General features: G+C 37.6%; 1 protein-coding gene across 1 annotated transcript in view; it reads left to right on the top strand.

The window, feature by feature from the left end:
• LOC108522228 (ras-related protein Rab-9A-like) overlaps nucleotides 1-20,449 on the top strand; it is a 25,084-nt gene extending 4,635 nt beyond the window's left edge. Inside the window, 4 exon segments of the mRNA XM_017862303.1 lie at nucleotides 3,052-3,381; nucleotides 19,851-20,265; nucleotides 20,267-20,349; nucleotides 20,352-20,449. Coding sequence (XP_017717792.1) covers nucleotides 3,052-3,381; nucleotides 19,851-20,265; nucleotides 20,267-20,349; nucleotides 20,352-20,449 — 926 coding nt within the window.
• The last annotated feature ends 898 nt before the right edge of the window (nucleotides 20,450-21,347 follow it).

Raw genomic sequence — 21,347 nt, 5'->3', positions numbered from 1 at the left:
TTCATCCCAGTGATTCCTTTACAAATGCCTAAGGGTTTCGGTCCCACAGACCCTGACTCATTGATGGACGAGTAAAGTACACTCACACACAGATATTCTGCTTTGCCAGTCTAGCTTAGCATCTGGGCTGCTTACAGACTCCACCAGAGTGTAGTAAACAGTTTTGACTGTGGCCCTGAGCAGCTAGTGAGACTTGCATTTATTCAGTAAAGATGAACATACAAAGGCTTGAGTCAACACCACTAAAGTGTAATTGACAGTGTAGACTTCCCAATGAGAAAGGAATTAAGCATCTGTGGAAAGTCAGATGTTAGTCTTAGGACCACAGGGGTGAGTACCCTAGTTAGGTAAACACCCGACATCCTTTGTTTGTACTCTAATTTATTTAACTAAAGGGAAAAGTCTGCCTTCAGTCAAGTTTATTACTGGGGCTTATGGCAATCCCCCAGCAGTTCCAAGAAGGTTTGCATCTGATAATTTTCCCCACCATCGTGACGGAACCCCTACAGATGTAAAAGCAGCAAGAGGAAATTCTAGAGTACAAAACAGTTTCTGTGGGAATTGAAAAAGAAAAACTTTGATTTCAATTTCAGTACACATTTTGCAATGCTTTATACTTGATACAGAATAGAACTCTGGAGGTTTTCCTCCTGAAATCTCTTTTACAAAAGTGAGCGGAAATGTGAAATCACATGTTTTTGGTGTGTTAGTTTTTCTTCATCTTTCACACGGCACTGCATTGATTGACATTTGGAGACAGACTAGTAAAAGATTTCTCACTCTTAGTTTCGTTTTTCCTTTTAGACATTACAAGTGAAACTTCTGGTAATTTTAACAGTGCCCTCTAAATAAGAATAAAAGATGGTGGGCATCTGACAAGATGGCTGAAAAAGAACAGCTCTGGTATGCAGCTCCCAGAGAGACCAACACAAAAGACCGTTGTTTTCTGCATTTCCACCTGAGGTACCCAGTTCATCTCATTGGGACCGGTTAGACATTGAGTGCAGGCCACAACAGGTAAGCAGAAGCAGGTTGTTGAGTGTTGCTTCACCAAGGAAGTGCAAGAGGTTGTGAAATTCTCCCCCCGCTAGGCAAGGAAAGCCATCAGCGGCTGTGCTGTCAAGCCCACTTCCTACACCTTTCCCACGGTTTTTGCAGCCCACACACCAGGAGATGGCCTAGTGTGCCTACACAACCACAGCCAGGGTTTTCAAGCACAAAACTGGGTGGCCGCTTGGCAGATGCTGAGCTAGCTGCAAAAAATATTTTTGTACCCCAATGGCGCGTGGAACCCCAGTGACACAGAACCATTCACACCCATGGAAAGCGGTCTGAAGCCAGGGAGTCAAGTGGTGTGACTCATCAGGTCCCACTCCCATGGAGCACAGCAAGCAGAGATCCAGTGCTTCAAATTCTCACTACCTGCAGAGAATTCTAAAGTCCACTTGAAACGATCAAGCTTGCTGGGGAGAGGGTCGACAATCATTACTGAGACTTGAGTATAAGGGTTTCCCCTCACAGTGTTAAGAAAGCTGCCAGGAAGTTTGGACTGCATGGAACTCACAGAAATACGCAAACTATCTATAGCCAGATGGACTCTAGATTCCTCCTCACTAAGTAGGGCATCTCTGAAAGAAAGGCAGCAGCCCCAGTCAAGGGCTTATACGTAAAACTCCCATCTCCCTGGGACACACCACCTGGGAAAAGGTATGGCTGTGAGTGCAACTTCAGCAAACGTAAACATTCCTGCCTGCCTGCTCTGAAGAGAACAGAGTATCTGCTAGAACAGTGCCCAAGGACACACTGTCTTTTCAAGTGTGCGCCTGACCCCTGTCCCTTATGACTAAGAGTCACCTGCCAGCAGGGGTCAACAGAAACTTCACACAGGAGAGCTCTGGCTGGAAAAGTCAGCTACCACTGTGGGAAAATCTTCCAATTCTGGCTGTTTCACCATCTCAGATGGTGATACCCAGGCAAACAGCATCTGAAGGAGACCTCCAGCAAACTCCAGCAGACCTACATAACCGATGCCTGACTGTCAGATGAAAAACTAACAAACAGAAAGCAGTCACATCAACATCAACAGAAAGGACACACACACACACACACACACACACACACACAACCCAATCCAAAGGCCATCAGCATCAAAGATCCTAGGCAGATAAATCCACAGAAAATGAGGAATAATCAGTTGGCTTGTGTCTGTTTTGGGGCTATTCTGTTCCACTTATCCAATTGTCTATTAAATTATCCATGCCACATGCTTGTTTCTTGAGCTAGCTTTACTGCAGGTATTCATATCCATGTGAGGAAGTCCTTTAGCTTTATTATTCTTCAGGCTTATTTCATCTATTCTAGGTTTAGGAAGAGTTTGTTGATTTATTTGCCTTGAATTTGCTTGGAATATGCCTGAAATAATAATAAATGTACTTCTCAAGAACAAGAAAGGTCTCTTCCTGTATTTATTTATTGAGAAAGATCTTGCTTTTTCACTCACGTTGGAGTGCCAAGGCACGATCTCAGCTCACTGAGATTCTTCCATTTCAATGCCCCAAGTAACTGGGACCACAGGGATGCACCACCAACCCCAGCTTATTGTTTCTGTATTTTTGGTAGAGATGAGGTTTCACCATGTTCCCCAGGCTGGTCTCCAACTCATGGGCTCAAGTGACCTGCCTGCCAAAGCCTTCCAAACTGCTGTGATTACAGGCAACTTCCACTGTGCCTAGCCTGTCTGCGCGTCTACTCATATTTCTTTTGATTTCCCTCAGAGGTGACTCATTGTGTTCTGAGAGAAGTTTGCATATCTTGTTACCCTTATACTTAATGAATTCGATTTTGTGGGTAGTATTGTAAATGGTGTTTTAATATTTCAAATTCCTATTATCTCTGTGCAGTATTGCTGATATAGAAAAAATCAACTGAGTTTTGTCTATTGACCTCGTCTTTGCTTCTTTTTATCTCCATTGAAGGCATGGGAAGGTTGCCTCTATTTCACTTCCACTTCCTGAAAGTATCGTCTGGATTAATACACCCTGAATTTCAAAGATTTTCCATGGCTACCACCAGCAGGTGCACGGAGCCCACGCACTGATTTCACAAACCAGCTGTCTGAGGAGCAGGGTCTCCTCACAGTGCCTCGGACAGAGCTTCCTTCTCCTCAGGACACACCCAGGAGAGGCCATGTTTTCAGGGTACCTTGTGACACCTGTGGCCACATTTATGAGGAAGACGAAGCCTACTTCATCTCAGGACCCGCCCAAGAGTGGCAGTGGCTTTGGGACACCTGGAGTCGCGTCCACTATGAGGATGAAGACTCCTTTTCTGGACCTGCCAAGGAGGGGCTGTTGCTACAGAACACCTGGTGCAACATCCAGGGTGAGAATAAAGAACTGACCTCAGGACCCTCCCAGAAGAGGACATGGCATTAAGACATCTTGAGAGATAACTCACAAACTATCACTTTAGTCATTTTAACGTACACACTCTCTTTAAAACACTGGGGTTTCCTAAGCTTGAGATTTCTGCAATGGGCTTGCTATGCTGTCTTATTTTTAAGTCAAGCATACTGAGGTAAAAAAGTTTCAGGATTTTGTCCAAACTCTTTATCTTGGTGTTTTCATTATAGAATATGTGGATTTGCATCAATTATATCAGAGACATAGAAAGTGAATGTATGAGGCAAATGCATTGCAAGGGTAGCATTTGTCTAGGTCCACCTGCACATCAGGAGTTGATGGAAACATTTGTATTGTGAATAATGCAACTACAAACATTCTTATACAAATTGGTGTAAATACACCTTAATTTTTGGGCAATATGCTGAATGTACATACAATTATTTGTGAAACTACTAGACTGTTCTCTAAATAAACTCCCTCTTTCATCTTCCCGTTAGCAATTGGATGAGGTTCCCAAATTTTCCATACATTCACTAACATCTGTCATTTCTTCATGATTACAGGCCATTCTATTCAACATAAATTTGTATGTCACTGTGGTCAGATTTTCATTTTTCTGATATGCTTAGCTCTAGATGTGATGCGACAATAATAAAAAAGTCGGCGGGGCATGGTGCTGGGCACCTGTAATCTCAGCTATTTGGGAGACTGAGACAGTAGAATTGCTTGAACCCAAGAGGTAGGGGTTGCAGTCAGTCGAGATTGCACCATTGCATTGCAGCTTGCATGGCAAGAGTGAAAGTCTGTCTCAAAAGAAAAATTGCCGAAATTTTATAAAAGATCTCATTTTTCTCTAACTTTCTGCTCCTCTAACATCGTGTCATTTTCTCTATCCAATAAGTTGAGCACATAATACATTTTCTTTGGCAGGATAGTGTTAAAACACATGTGAAACGGATGCTGATTAGCAGATATAAAGCGGCCACATTGGGGTAAGAAAAGAGTTATGGGTCTTTTATTTTAGCGAACGTTCATCTCAAAAAGGTCAACATCACTAATTATTAGAGAAATGCAAACCAAAACCACAATGAGATATCATCTGAGGCCAGTGAAAATGGAGATTACTAGAAACCCAGGAAACAACAGATGGCAGTGAGTTAATGGAGTCACAGGAATATTTTTACCTGTTGTTTGCAGTGTACATCAGTACAGACATTGTGGAAAAGTGTGTAGTAATTCATCAGATATTTAGAACAAGAAATACCCTGAACTCAGCAATTTCATTACTTGGTATGTTATATATTATATAATAAATTATTATATTGTATATCACATAGGAATATATAGTATATCATATTATATACTATACAATTGTATAAAATATAATGTACATAAATATATTTCATATATATATATATATATATATACATTTCCACCGGAAATAGTATTCTTGCAATTGAATGCATAGGAAAAACTCTAGACAATGGTTTTTCAAAGATGAGAAGCAAAACCGTGTAGTAAATTCTAATTATTAATTACTTTTACTTTGTTTTAGGATTCTACTGTTGAGCAGCTACTGTTTTTCTCTCTGAGATTTTTGTACTTTAAAAGAATTATTTGAGGAGTACATTTTCATAATAGGGCTAAAATCTCTGAGATACTATGACTGACATATTTATATTATCTGTGTTTCATAGCCATGCTTTTAAAAAAAATTCTCTATGTATTTTTCTCAAACGAGAGCTTTTACTGTTAAAGAAACAAATTGTTCTTCAAATTAAGCCGTATGAACTTGTAAAAATATTAGTTAAGAATTATCATCACACTGCCTATGAAAAGTATTCATTTGAAAATAAAGCGGTAAAAATGTTAGCTTATACTGGTAGATCCACTATTTAAGATTTACCTCCAAATAGGTGAATATGAAATTCCTATATTTTGGTGTTCTTTCTACTCAAGCTCTTTGTTATTATTATTATTGTTATTATTATTATTATTATTACTACTATTATTTTACTTTTTTCTATAGACATTGATAGAAACTAAATTTAAAAATCAGAAGAGCTTAAAAGTAGTAAATGGTTTTCCTGCAATTTCTTCATTTTTTTTTCCTTTCAGCAGGCAGAAATAGTTTGTCTTTCAGCTACTGGTGTCTCAGCACTTATCATTTATAGAAATTACAAATCACACTTTCTGTGATTCTGTTTCCTAGACCCCGTAAATTATATCATATAAACATCGCAGTCAGGGTAGCTTTAATTTTAGTAGAATCTTCATATGGAATGTTCACCAATGTTTGGTTAACAGCCACTATTGGAAGAACAATTGGAATGGAAGTTCTGGCACTATAGCCCGTGTTACACCTAGGGTGTTGGATTTAACACACATAGATATGGTTAATCGCAACAGCAGGAAGCAAATGAAACAGACAGAATATAAAATTTCAAAGTAGGTATCGTACCTTTGGAGTTGGTTGCTTGTGCTTTATGTTGTCTCAGCAGCGTACTGTGGCACGCATATCTGCCTTGCTCCTTTTTCTATTCAATGAGCTTCTCCAGGGCAGAAACTGGGTGTTGTTTATTTCTTCCTCACAAACTTAAGACACAAGGAAAATCATACAGAAACCTCTTAGATCCTTGGAAACCAACTGTATTTTGCTCTATGTCTACAATCATGTTTTGACTTTCGGAGAGTCTGACTATACTCCCCTTCCTTCCACAACTAGAGTTAACAGGTATATTTATTGAGTGTTAATAATTCTGATTTCATCATGTAAATAACCTTACATAACATGGAAAATGCATTATTCTCAAAAGAAGATACGGAATCCGACAAAGTCTAAGTAACTTATTCCCCCAGAGTTACTCGTGGCAGAGGACTCATTCACCTTTAGTCCTGCTTACTTGATCAAACTTTACTATATTACATAACCTCTAGTGTATGTTATTATTTTACCTCTCTATTCTGACAACTTTTCTGTGAACTCAGTTATAATAGCCCATGTGTGAGATAAGCAATCATAGTAAAAATTAAATAGTAAATTGAGTACTTTGAAAATTAGGAGTATAAAATATACATATATTTATCATTGTATCCAGTAGCTTTTGGTATTTGTTTCAACTTATTTGCATATAGTTGTATAAAAACCTCAATACCTTAACCAAACACAATTGAGAAAAGAAAGGCTTCATTAAGGGACATTATGTTAAATGAAATTGCCAGGAAATATAAAGGACAAGGATTGCAAGATTTTACTTATATGTGAGAAACAACAAAGTTGATCCTACAGAGGCAGAGAAAAGAATGACAGATTGTTATAGGCTGTGAAAGACGCTGAGCAAACCAATATGTCCCTTAGTTAATGGGTAAAGCATATGGTTAGAAGGAATAGGTTCTAAAGTTTGATTGTGTAGAAGGGAGATTACAGGTATAAATAATGTATTATAAATTTCAAAATAACTAGAATTTTAGATTTCAAAAGTTGTTTAAACAAATATGTCATATATGACTGAAATGATTAATATACCAATTACCAATATGCCATTTAAAAATGTGGTCATGGCTCATTGGGTGCATGTATCAAAATAATACTTTTACTTTGTAAATATGTAAAATTATAATGTATCCATTTAAAAAGCAATAAATGGTAGTGTATTCAAATAAGAAGTTTCACAAAAGCTGTCCATTTCTGAATGTCGAAAAGCTCTTTCTCTCTATGCCACAGGCCTTCGTGATTGAAATTCTGATTTTAGAAGTACTTGCAACATGTTCGTTGGCAGAATGAGGCCGTGGCAGAAAACCCACGCATGCCCCTCTTCAGCATTCGTTGGAAATTGTGGTCCAGGGCACTCCTGGATGCCACGAAACAATATACCCCATTGGAAAGATAATTATTAATCTGTCTTGCCTTGGCGTTGAGACTGCTTCTTTGACTGAAGCCCATAAAATAATTGTAAAACTTGCAACACCTATAATGTGTTGGGCAAATTAGGGAAACAGCCTAAAGATAAGTGCTCAGAAAACTTCCAAAATGACATTTAACAATTGGCTGTATAGTGGAAAATGTTACCAGGGAATTGCAAGAAAATGCTCATCCTGTTCAAGAGCAGGTCGCCTGGTGATTTCTAGCATCGAGTTTGGAACCATCTCAGGAATTACTGGATCACACTATCACATGGGCAGTGCCCTTTGAAGAGCTCCCTAATGACAATAACAGCCTGCTTGGTTGATGAATGGCAGTTTCAAGGTGGATGAACAATGTCCTGTTGGCAGGCTTTCAGAGAGACCTGTGAAATGAAAAAAACAATTGAAGATGGAAGGAGCAAATTAGCTCAGTGATTGAACGTCATGCTCTTTTTCTACTTATGGATTAAAAACACTACACCATTATTTTATAAAGGCAATTGTTTGAATTTATGAGTAGTAAATAGTAATCAATGCCCTGGCCATGTGAACAAGAGAAAACTGGACTTTCAAACAGATGTCAGTATGTGACACGTGGGCTTTCAATGGACTGAGTCACATCCTGGCATCCGCATTGTAGTAAAAGTTTAAGAATACATGAAAGGAAGACATATTGATTCCCATTTGAAGAATCCTCTCAAAGATGATTGGGAGATGACATTATGATGTGTTCACTTGAAGTGGCGACCTTGTAGAGGTGCAGCAGTAATGCAGAGATAAGATTAATCTACACTTATTTCTCTTGTACTCTCTAAGAAACAGAAATTCCAAAATCTAAGTCTAGGCCAGAAGGGAAACATAGACTGCAAATAACAATAGGGCCAAATAGGAAAGCCCATAACATAGTTGGATTACAAGGTCCCAATACCAGTAGTCCTGATAGTGTCTTTGTAGGTCTTGACTAACGTAGATTGCATTTTTGCATTCATAGTGGTCGATGCTAATGCTTATTATACTCTAAAAAGATAAATACATAGTATATTGTAACCAGTTTGAACAAACGAATTGCTGTCCCTCATGCTATGCACCACATTTCATATCCCATTGTTTCCCACAATGGGCATGGAGATACTGCATCGAATGAAAAAAATTATATGAATTATTTAAAATCAGAATGCACTTATATCTTCAGCAAACCATACATCTAACAACAAAAGTTTTAAGATAATATAGAAATAAACCAGGGGACCTACTGCTTTCAAGGAAAATTGTGACTGGTTACCAAAGCAGTCAGAAATCTTGGTTCAATGGCACTTCGAAGTACTGTGCGTTCTGATAATATGTACTTCACTGGAATTCGATGTGGCCAAGTTTCAGAAGCATCACTTAAATTCTACCACAAAAGTGCCCCCAGCTCAAAAATTACAATCTACCATGTCACACATTTTGATATATGAAAATTGTGCATATTGCTTTTAATATTTTAGAATTTCTATTAAAATATTTCAATGTTCTTTACCTCAAAATAAATAGAACTATCAAACATTAAAGATGAAGAACTCATAGAATAAAATCGGCTTTTAAAATATTTTCCCCTGTTTTATATTTTCTGATTATAAAAAAATAAGATTTCTGAGCAATACAGCTTTTACTCTGGACAACTGTTATAATTTAGGTAATTCCATCCCTTGGCTTAGTGAACTTGGTGAGAAGTCATGCTAACTGTTACAGGACGAGAAAAGCTTTCAAATGATTAACATGGCTGGGTGCCATGGCTCACCACCTGTAATCCCAGCACTTTGAGAGGCTGAGGCAGGTGGTTCGCAAGGTCAGGAGATCCATACCACCCTGGATAATAAGGTGAAACCTGTCTCTACCAAAAATATATAATTAGCCAGGTGTGATAGCACATGCGTGTAATGCCAGCTACTTAGGAGGCTGAGGCAGGATAATTGCCTGAACATGGGGCAGTGAGAGTAGTAGTGGGTCAAGTTTGAAAGCACCACACTCCAGCCCTGGCAACAAGAGTAAAACCCAAGGGGGAAAAAAAGAAAGAGAAAGAAAGAAAGGAAGGAGGAAATGAAGAGAGAGAGAGAGAAGAAAGAAGGAGAGAGGCAGAGAGACAGAGAGAGACAGAGAAAGAAAGAAAAGAAAGAAAGAAAAGGAAGAAAGAAAGAAGAAAGAAAGAAAGAAAGAAANATGGCCATTTTCAGGACGTTGATTCTCCCTATCCATGAGCAGGGAATGTTCTTCCACTTGTTTGTGTCCTCTTTTATTTCCTTGAGCTGTAGTTTGTAGTTCTCCTCAAAGAGGTCCTTCACATCCCTTGTAAGTTGGATTCCTAGGTATTTTATTCTCTTTGAAGCAATTGTGAATGGGAGTTCACTCATGATTTGCCTCTCTGTCTGTCTGTTACTGGTGTATAGGAAAGATTGTGATTTTTGCACATTGATTTTGTATCCTGGGACTTTGCTGAAGTTGCTTATCAGCTTAAGGAGATTCTGGGCTGAAACGATGGGGTTTTCTAAATACACAATCATATCATCTGCAAACAGGGACAATTTTACTTCCTCTTTTTCTAATTAAGTACCCTTTATTTCTTTCTCCTGCCTGATTGCCCTTGCCAGAACTTCCAAAGCTATGTTGAATAGGAGTGGTGAGAGAGGGCATCCCTGTCTTGTGCCAGTTTTCAAAGGCAATGCTCCCAGATTTTGCCCATTCAGTATGAAATTGCCTGTGGGTTTGTCATAAATAGCTCGATGCCATCCCCATCAAGCTACCAATGACTTTTCCACAGAATTGGAAGAAACCACTTTAAAGTTCATATGGAACCCCAAAAAAGTGTCCACATTGCCAAGATAATCCTAAGCCAAAAGGACAAAGATGGAGGCATCACGCTACCTCAATTGAAACTATACTGCAAGGCTACAGTAACCAAAATAGCATGATGCTAGTACCAAAACAGAGATACAGACCAATGGAACAGAACAGAGCCCTCAGAAATAATACCACACATCTACAACCATCTGATCTTTACAAACCTGATTAAAACAAGAAATGGGACAAGGATTCCCTATTTAATAAATGGTGTTGGGTAAAAGGGCTAGCCATATGTAGAAAGCTGAAACTAAATCCCTTCCTTACATTTTATACAAATATTAATTCAAGATTGATTAAAGACTTAAATGTTAGACATAAATCCATAAAAACCCTAGAAGAAACCTAGGCAATACCATTCAGGACACAGGCATAGGCAAGGACTACACGTCGAAAACACCAAAAGTAATGTCAACAAAAGCCAAAATTGACAAATGAGATCTAATGAAACTAAAGAGCTTCTGTACAGCAAGAGAATCTACCATCCAAGTAAACAGGCAAGCTACAGAATGGGGAGAAATTTTTGCAGTCTACTCCCCTGACAACGGGCTAATATCCAGAACCTACAAAGAATTCAAACAAATTTACAATTAAAAAAACATTAAAAATTGGATGAACAATATGAGCAGACATTCTCAAAAAAAGATATTTATGCAGCCCACAGACACCTGAAAAAATATTCATCACCACTGGCCATCAGAGAAATGCAAATCAAAAAAAAATGAAATACCATCTCACACCAGTTAGAATGGCGATCATTAAAAAGTCAGGAAACAACAGGTGCTGGAGAGGAGATGGAGAAATAGGAACACATTTACACTGTTGGTGGGAGTGTAAATTAGTTCAACTACGGTGGAAGACAGTGTGGTGATTCCTCCAGGATCTAGAACTAGAGATACCATTTGACCTAGCCATCCCATTGCTGGGTATATACCCAAAGGATTATAAATCATGTTGCTGTAAAGACACACGGACACATATGTTTATTTTGGCACAGTTCACAATAGGAAAGACTATCCACCAGTGATAGACTGGATTTTTAAAAATGTTGCACATATACACCATGGAGTACTATGCAGCCATAAAAAAGGATGAGTTCATGTCATTTGTAGGGACATGTATGCAGCTGGAAACCATCATTCTCTGCAAACTATCACAAGGACAAAAAATCAGACCCCAACTGTTCTCACTTATAAGTAGGGATTGAACAATGAGAACACTTGGACACAGGAAGGGGAACATCACACACCGGGAATGGGGAGTGGAGAGGGATAGCATTAGGAGATACACCTAATGTAAATGATGAGTTGATGGGTGCAGCACAGCAACACGATACACGTATATATATGTAACAAACCTGTATGTTGTACATGTGTACCCTAGAACTTAAAGTATAATTTAAAGAAAATACACAGAAAAAAAAGAAAAACAATTATAATAAAGTGAGAATCATGTCATTTGCCACATTATCAATAGTATCAAAGGTTTTTATGTGCAATTTGGATTAGTATTATCGTTGCCTATATTGTTATCTGCTGTCTCAAACAGCGCTTGGTACAGAGCAGATGTTGATATATATATATATATATATATCTGTTTAATGCTGCCTATTGAATAGACTAATGTTAATTAAATAAAACATTTTATGCTTGTCTTAATAAGGAGAATAATAAATTCATACATAAAACCCACATTAATCCACAGCCACTATTTTTCACATTAACCCAACATGTATAACTTTAATCACTTTATTGGATGAGATGAGGCTAAGATGTGATTTAGCCTTACTTTAGAGGAAACACGTGCAGTTACATAGTAAACAATGTATGACTGCAAACTATTTTTATAATGGCATGAATTAAATATCATTGATAAGAACTCTTAATGTCAATTGTACAACATTAATTGACCTGCTTGAAATTTATGATGGCGGACCAAAGAACAATTAGAAAATTTTAATTGTCAAAACCTAATATTTTCAGTTGTTTAAAATTTAACTTTGTCACTTGCCTTTAATCGTTTTGTTCTACAGATTTATAATAACTGTCATTTATCATCAGGTTTTCAGTGAGTTTATTATTATGTCTATTGAGTGAAAATTGTGTGTTTGTGTGCGTGAGAGAGAGAGAGAGCATGTGTGTAGAGAGTTTCCAGATACATAGTATGATTTGTTTCTAAAATCCTACAACAATAAAACTTTGTGTCTCCTGGCATCTTTGGGCAACTAATTGTGGTGCAATTGTTAGGCTTATTTTACTGCAGATGACACAAGTAAGAACTCTAGAAGAAGGCTAATGATCTCTTTTTACCATAACCACAGTTTTTTAAAAAATTGTCATTTTTCTCAAATCCAGTCTGGCCAGGCGTGGTGATGGGCCCTGGTAATCCCAGCTACTCAGAAGGCTGATGCACAGAATTGCTTGTACGCAGGAGGTGGAGATTTCAGTGAGCTGAGATTGCACTCCTGCCTTCCAGCCTGGACTCACTCAAAAAAACAAACAAAACAAAACAAAACAAAAAAAAACACACACATACACACACAAGTCTTCTTCTTACATACCTATTAAACCAACTATTTACAGGCTATGGATTGTTTTTGGGTAACTTAATACTATCTACCTTGTTAACATTAACACTTTTTTTAAATTTTTCCATTCTAGGACATTCCTTTCTATGACTTTTTGTCATTATTACATCTATAGTAACACATGGATCCTTTTAGATGAGTCCAAATTTTGGACGTGTGTATCCAACTCCCCATTACAATTTTTTATTTGGTGTCCCACATGCTTCTAAAATGCAATCTGCTCAAATAGGTTCTCTTTTTTTCTATCAGTAAATTGTATTACTATTCCCTCAACTTATCAAATTACACCCGGGACACAGTGTTAACATCTCTTAACTGCCTCAAATATCCAAGTACCAATACCTGCCTATTGTAACTTATAAAGAGCTTGTAATTCTCTCAACACATATGTTCCACATTGCCAGTTTCTCTAACATAGAGCACGCACATCTTTTTCTGCAGGCAATTTTGAATACTTCCTTACTGTGGTCCATTGTGAAATTTTCCATGCTATAGCCAGTGAGATGTTACTAATTTGTGATCCTCTAATGGTTTATCAAGTCACACTGAATATCTCACATAATTGCTAAAATGCCAAGTTATGCCAGTAGTAAATCTGTAACTAGTGGCTACTTTTTTTTTTTTTTTTTAAACTTAACAATGCAACCGTTTTCTACTGCAAGATGCTATTTACTCTCCAAATCTAAGTCACATAGTCCCTACAACTGACGGCAGAACTCTTTGTATTTTTACTGTCTATTATGATGCTTTGTATCTCACCTGGGCTGTTTATTCCGTACTGTGTTTTCAAAGTCGTAATTAAGGCAGATTCAAAGTAATTTATCTAAAATTCAAAAAGCTCAATTAAGTAAGACTTTTTTGTTTGGTAGGTAACTCAGTTTCTGATGTAATATATACTTAATTGAGAGAAGCCATTTAAGTCTACATTCATGTACCCTTCACCTTAAAGGGAATATTTATTTCTCTTCACAGAAACATTACTATGTTTCATCTTTGGGTACTCCTGGGGACTTACAGGGAATAGTACACAATGTGTACTATTATAGTACATAAGTGTGTTGACTCAGTTTTCTCAAATTCAAAAACTCCTAAACCCTAAAACACACTGCCTAATGCCTTAAGATATATAAATGTATACAGAACCTTGTTAATTAAAATTAAACAGGTTATATTATAAACCAATCATGTGTTGTATATAAGTAGCTGAAATCTCAACTTACAGCTTGTAAAACACAATTTTTTGTGTGAGTTCTATGTTTGATCCTTTTAAATGTAAAATAAATATCATGTTTATGTTTGTATAACATATGCTCCTCCTCTATTAAAAGTATCCCAGCATCTCAGATGTAGTGAGACAAGGCTAAGAAAAGCAAAGCACAGAGATGGTCAGAGGAGGAAGAGTAAAGAGAACAATTTATTTCCACTTTAAGGTAAATATTAATAATACAAATAACATTTTCATTACAGGAATGTCAGACCATAGAACTTAGTTTTGATAGTAAAATATTTGTGATTTAACAAGTTACTTAAAATGATCTGCTAATTTTCTCAGTTGATCATTCATATAAATGTGACCTAATATTTATCAACATCACTGAGATATTAACTAGTAATTAAATTTTAACTATATCCATAAATCAGCAATTTTGAAGTGTTGTACTCACACCTGAATTGCAGATATTCTAATTGGATGACAGCATCTGTAATAAATTTGCCCTCCTTTTTACTCATAAAATCAACATCAATAACACTGAAAACACTACAGATGTTTTTGTTGTGTGTTTCTGACAATATATCCACGTCTTTAGTACTACTGTGCAATAGGTTGATGTAAGAAAAATCAGGCTACCCTAAGAGAGATTTACTGAAAATTGCATTTCTTCATTTATGCTAACATCACCAAAAAATTTAAGTGAATTATTTATTTACATTATCGCTAACTATCTTTTCCTTTATTTAAGTGAAACAAAACATACATACATGCTAAGTTCCTCATGAAAGTCCTTTTGAAACCTGGCAAGAAAAGCAAATAATTGGGATCCCTTAAGGATATAGATTCCGTTTCCAAGTTCTAGAAATTCTCTTTTAGATAGTGTGAGACATGACCTGGAAGCCAGTACGTTTCAAAAGCAACATTAAGAGATAACATCAGCTGGGCACAGTAACTCAAGTCTGTAATCATAGCACTTTGAGAGCCCAAAGTGTGCAGGTCACAAGGTCAGAAGATGGAGACCATCTTGACCAACATGGTGAAACCCAGTCTCTACAAAAGAATGAATATATACACAGTCCCAGCTTCTTTGGAGGCCATGGCTGAGGAATCGCTTGAACACAGGAAGCAGAGTTTGAATTCAGTCGAAATACTGCCCCTGTACTCCATCCTGGCCACTCCATCTAAAAAAAAAAAAAAAAAAAAAAAAAAAAAAAAAAAAAGAGAGAGAGAGGGAGAAAGATAACATCAATCAGACAGAATATCTATTCTTAAGGATTACTAGAAAAATGAAACAAGTGCATACAAAAACCTGAGAATACATGAAATACATTAAAGTTGCACACATTTGCAATGCATTTTACTATGTGTATATGTATATGTAAATGGAATATTGATTGTACTTTAGGACAGTTTTCATTTTATAACTTGATAAAATGTACTCCTCATTTTTTTAAAATGAAAACATAATTGATATAAAATTATGAAAATATCTTACCTGAACTGGCATACATTACAAACAACAAACTATATTTCTGTAAATCTAATCCCTATGCCCTGAATCTTTTCTTCTCTGGAGATTCAATACTCCTGTTAGTAACTGATCACTCTTGCTCAAGTTGTTACATTTCTGTGAAAAATAAGCATTCACTGGTGTAATAGAATCAAGATTATGAAACAGCTTCTACTTGTATAAAAAGAATTCTGTTCTCATAAACAGCAAACTCTCACAAAGAAAATATTAAATACAATTCCTTTTGAGAGAGAAAATAAAGAGCTGTGTTAGATGTTACTGTAGATTTTATACGCTGCTATAATTAAAACAACAACAACAACAACCTTCCACAACTTCAGGAGAATAATTTAAGCCTTTTAGTTATGTATAATATCAGTAACTTTAATTCTATGTTACAGTTTTATTTTTAATAAAATGCCATACATTTTAACATTAGAAAAGTAAATTTTAAAACTATGAAGCTTAGAGAATTCCTTTAAAAAATGTGAATATTCAATACACAAAATAATTTAACCTTGTTTTTGAGAGTGCCAAGTAATCATTATTAATTACCATAAAATAATTTTTAAAAATCACAGGGTTTATAATGCATGTCAGCCTACATTTGTGTATGGCAAATACATCAGATAGAGTCATACAGGTTCTCTGATTTGCATTTGCAGACAACAGAATTTACTTCTAGGTATATAACTGCTCCAAACACCAAAACAAAATTAGTAGCTGCTCACCTACCTGACTAGAAAGTGATAGAGCAGGTGCACCTTCATCCTGAACAAACAGTGCCACTTTAACTTCAAGCTCTCTTTTCAGCCTCACGAATTTCAAGGGAATCGCTTCTCTTCTGACTACCAATAAGAAGTACAGTCCTTTGCCTTCAGGAGCACTAAGGTAGGGAATCTAGAAGCAGACATGGAGGATATGCCTGCAACTCCAGAAACAGAAACACAACTCTCTTTGTCAGATGACCACAACAAAAGAGAAAAAGAGAGAGTCCAAACCTCTGATAAACTCTTTGAGACTGAATTGGGAAAAACTCTTAGTCCGCTAACAGAGTGTGGCTCTGACTACACCTGGTCAGACACCCCTCTCAGTTTGATTCAAAGTAAACCTCTCTGTTGACTGTCAAGCCATCCTTCAGGTTTCTCTCCTCTTTTCATAATGCTTACATTTGATGCTGAAAACTGGAACCAGTGTTGGGAGCACAAGCTCCCTTTCTTCCCAGGAAGCTGTGGGTAATGGCAGTTTATCCTAAGGTAACTCCTGGATCCTGAGAGTCTCTGGCCACCTGCCCCATCTTTTTTTCTCTCATTTAACCCATCAAGAGAATGTTGTGAGAAGGACAACAGACCTGAAGGGAACTGGAAGGCTCAGGTCAGGGCTCTAAAACCCTCAAGCCTCAGGAATCCACCTCTGGCAACCAGTATTAGGTATTTCACTTCCTAACACTGGCTCCCTCTTCTCTCTCTCTCTCTCTCTCTCTCTGTCTCTCTCAATCTCTATCTCTCTCATTCTGTTGCTCTCTCTTCATCATGTAGCTCCATTCTGACAGTCCCTGTGCCAATTCCAACTGGAATATCCAATATACAACTTTAATTCAGCCATCTGGTAAGATCTACCTTTTCCTGGATATTTCCTGGAACTGGAGAATTTCCTGCCTGCTGTCCAGTTCCTCTAAGGACCAATGGGACTAAGCTAGAGGAAACACTGGGGATGAATAGGACTTTCTCAACCTAACTGTCTTCTTCCATAAAGAGGATTCCAAATTTCTATCTATCGTCTGGGGACATCTAGAACAAAACAGACATTTTTCAAAATATCTTTATAGCAAATCCAGCTTCCCGGAAGTGCTAATTGTTAAGTAGGTGAATTTGTAAATATATCATTCACTTGTACCCATGGGAAAGGTTTAGTGTTACTGTCATTTACAGGAAAAGCAAACAAAGAAACAAACAAAAACTTAACACGTTTTGCGTTGAAGTTAAAATGGCTAAAAGTTACATTATAACATGTAATTGAAAGTGCTAAATGTAAATTTTCATGCAAGGCATATAAAAAGAGTAGAAAGTTAAAAATTGTAAGTGGACATAAAATGTACACTTTAATAAAACTAAAATTCATTTGGGCAGATAGTGACCTAGCTTGAAGAGTGTTTCATTTGTTTGTTTGTTTCTGTGTTTGTTTGTTTCCATGCCCCAGTGGCACCTGAAATGCCAGAAATCGGCACCGTTCACTCCCTTAAATGGGGGTGAAGCCAGGGAGCCAAGCAGTCTAGTTCAGTGAACGTCACGCCCAAGGAGCCCAGCAAGCTAAAATCCACTGCCTTGAAATGATCACTGCCAGCCAGTAGTCTGAAGTTAACCTGGGATGCTTGAGATTGGTGGGGACAGGGGTGTCCACCAACGCTGAGGCTTGAGTAGGTGGCTTTCCCTTCACAGTGTAAATAAAGTCACTAGGAAGTCACCACAGCTCATCAAAGCTGCTGTAGCCAGACTGCCTCCCTAGATTCCTCCTGCCTGGTCAGGGCATCTCTGAAAAATGGCAGCAGCCCCAGTTAGGGGCTTGTACATAGAACTCCCATCTCCCTGAATCAGAGCACCTTTGGCAAAGGGCAGCTAGAGGCACAGATTCAGCAGACGTAACCCTTCCTGCCTGTGGTTCTGAAGACAGCTGAAGATCTCCAACAGACTGCCTCATCAAGTGGGTCTATGAATCCCATGCTTCTTGACTGGGAGACTCCTCCCCCCAGGGATCGACAGACACCTCATACAGGAGTACCCTGGCTGGCACCTGGCAGGTGCTTCTGTGGGATGAAGCTTTCAGAGGAAAGAACAGGCAGCAATCTTTGCTTTTCTGTATCGTCTGATAGTGGTACTCAGGCAAAAACTGTCAGAAGTGGACCCCCAACGTAGTCCAGCACACCTGCAACTGAGGGACCTGATTGATAGAAAGAAAACTAATAAGAAAAAGGCATAGTATCAACATCTACTAAAAGGATTTCCAGAAAACAAAACAAAAACCGAATTAAAGGTCACCAACATCAAAGATCAAAGGTATGAAAATGCACAAAGGACAAAAATAGTTGAAAATTCCAAAAGCAAGAATACCTCTTTTCCTCCAAAAGACCACAAGTCCTCACCAGCAAGAAAACAAAATTGACTAGAGAATGAGTTTGAGGAATTGGCAGAAGTAGGCTTCAAAAGTTGGGTAATAACAAACTCTTCTGAGCTAAAAAAGAATGTTGTAACCCAATGCCAGGAACCTAAGAACTTCAAAAAAAGGTTAGGGAAATTGCCAACTGGAATAACGAGTTAAGAGAAAAACTTAAATATCATAATGTAGTTGAAAAACACACACTACAAAGACTGCATGAAGCATACACAATTATCAATAGCCAAATCAATTAAGTGGAAGAAAGGATATCATCACTGAAGGTCAACTTAATGAGATAAAGCATGAAGAAAAGGTTAGAGAAAATGGAGTTAATAGGAACAAAGAAAGTCTCCAAGGACTATGGGACGATGTGAAAAGATTAAACCTGCTTTCTTTGTTTGCTTGTTTGTTGGTTTGAGATGTAGTCTCACTGTGTAGCCCAAGCTGGAGTACAGGGGTGCGATCTCGGCTCACTGCAACCGCCTCTTCCCTGGGGCAAGGGATTCTCTTGCCTCAGCTTCCTGAGTAGCTGGGTTTACAATAACACACCACCACATCTGACTATTTTCTGTGTTTTTAGTAGAAACAGGGTTTCAGAATGTTTTTCATGTTTGTCTAGAACTCCTGATTTCTTGATCCAACCATCTTGGCCTCCCAAAGTGCCGGGATTACAGGCGTGAACCAACATGCACAGCAAAAAACTGGCTCTTCTTTTTGGCCCAAATACAACTATAAAGCTTCCTGCTCTCTCAACAGTAACTTCCATTACATTTGTCATCAACGTTCTCCCTAAAGTATAAATCTTGCTGTATCAGAAACACGCAGTCTTTCATCTCTTACCCATCTCTAATCAATTGTACTTGACTTACTATGAGCAGAGAGGGGCTTATCATAGATTCACTGTTCATTACAAGAGCATTGATGTCACATTGAGGCTTAAGTGCCAACTTCACAGACAGCTGTGATGTGAGAAAGGAGAAGAGTGAGCCCTTTTTAGTTGTCTTAGAGAATAATAGTAGTATAGTAGCCCACACATAGCTATGTGTTCAGTAAATATCCAGTCTTATTACTTTTTCTCTAGGACTGTGTTTTAATTCAACTAAATGCGGATATTCATAGTCTCATACAGAAGAATAAGTAGGTAAAAAGGAATGTTATGCTACCTTTTATTTTCAGGGTTCTTGAAGTTCTTCAGATGAACAGTGGCAGGAAACTCATCATTTTTAAAGGTAATTCTCTTTGGAGACGGTGGGGTTGGGAGGAGTTCGTTTATGAACAGACATGCAACTCATACGTTTGATACTCAGCTGTTCCATGCGATAGTTGTGGAATTTTTAACAAGATTTGAAAGGGATGGACATTTTGCTACCATGAAGGTTTGTGACATGGCAGGTCAGGAGAGATTCCAAAGACTGAGGATGTTATTTTACAGAGGTTCTGACAGTCGTCTGTTTACTTGTAGTATCAATGATTCACAAAGCTTCCAGAACTTAAGTAACTGGAAGAAAGAGTTCATCTATTACGCAGATGTGGAAGAACCCGAGAGCTTTCCTTTTGTGATTCTGGTTTCTAAGACTGGCATTAGCGAATTGCAGGTGTTTATAGAAGAAGTGAAGCTTATGCAGGGAGAACGGCGACTATCCTTACATTGTAACAAGTGCAAAAGATGCCACAAATGCGGCCATAGCCTTTGAGGAAGGGGTTCAAAAATTCTTGCATCTGAGGATATGTCAGATCACTTGATGCACAAAGGCATGGTCAACCTTCAGCGAAAGCCTAAGCCTAGCTCATCTTGCTCTTGAGTTTTAGAGATAAGGCAGATGCATTCTAACCAACTCACACATGTACACATAATCACGGACACGGAGAAGAGAATTATTGTTTGTAGCAGTGTGTTACTTACTAATAAAATTCGATGAGTGTGTATTGCTGTGTCATTAGTTGGTGGGAGAAGGGACACATCCACTCATAGAGGAATACATTTTCTCAGTAAAATCACCCTACATTTATAAATTGTAATGGTTGTCTAAAAATGGTTCTGTGATTTACATATGTAAAGTAGAAATTTTATACATGAGATGGCCAACACTTTAATTATAATTAAAATGAGACTACTGTAGAATTTATACTTGAATTTTTTTCCTGGAAAAAATGGGAAACTAATTTTTATATGTACAGATTTTTATGCAATTATCATCGTATTCTTCATGAAATAAAATGATTTCCTAAAGCTACAATATTAGATGGGAAAGATTGGAATCTTATGTATTTGCAATGCATTCTTATTTACTTTACTTCTTTATTCTTTTCAACATGGCTTAACCTTTTTCTTAGTTTTCATTCTACCTATCATTAGATTTACTCTAGTAACTACTCATCATTCTTTTGCCATTAATGAACTTCTCCCAAAATAGATCACATTTCCCAGCCCTAGGCAAAAAGTAGTACAAGAGTTGCTTCTTCATACAGTCTGTCACACATCCAGCTAAATTCGAGCTGTCCGTGAATAAAAAGGCTTTCCATTGACAGAGTTCACTTTTAAGAAAAAAGGCGAACTTCTGAGCTTGGAGAAAAGACAAATCTGCATTTGATAACTGATTTAACACTTACAATGTGTGTGTGGAGGATACAAAATTACAGTTCTACTAATGGGATACTTAATATTTCTCTGACATTGTTCAACCTTTTGGAAAGTCTCCT

This window comes from Rhinopithecus bieti, unplaced genomic scaffold (genome assembly GCF_001698545.2).
Source record: "Rhinopithecus bieti isolate Rb0 unplaced genomic scaffold, ASM169854v2 scaffold_3255, whole genome shotgun sequence".
NCBI classification, from domain to species: Eukaryota; Metazoa; Chordata; class Mammalia; order Primates; family Cercopithecidae; genus Rhinopithecus; species Rhinopithecus bieti.
This window is presented reverse-complemented; position numbering and strand designations above follow the sequence as displayed.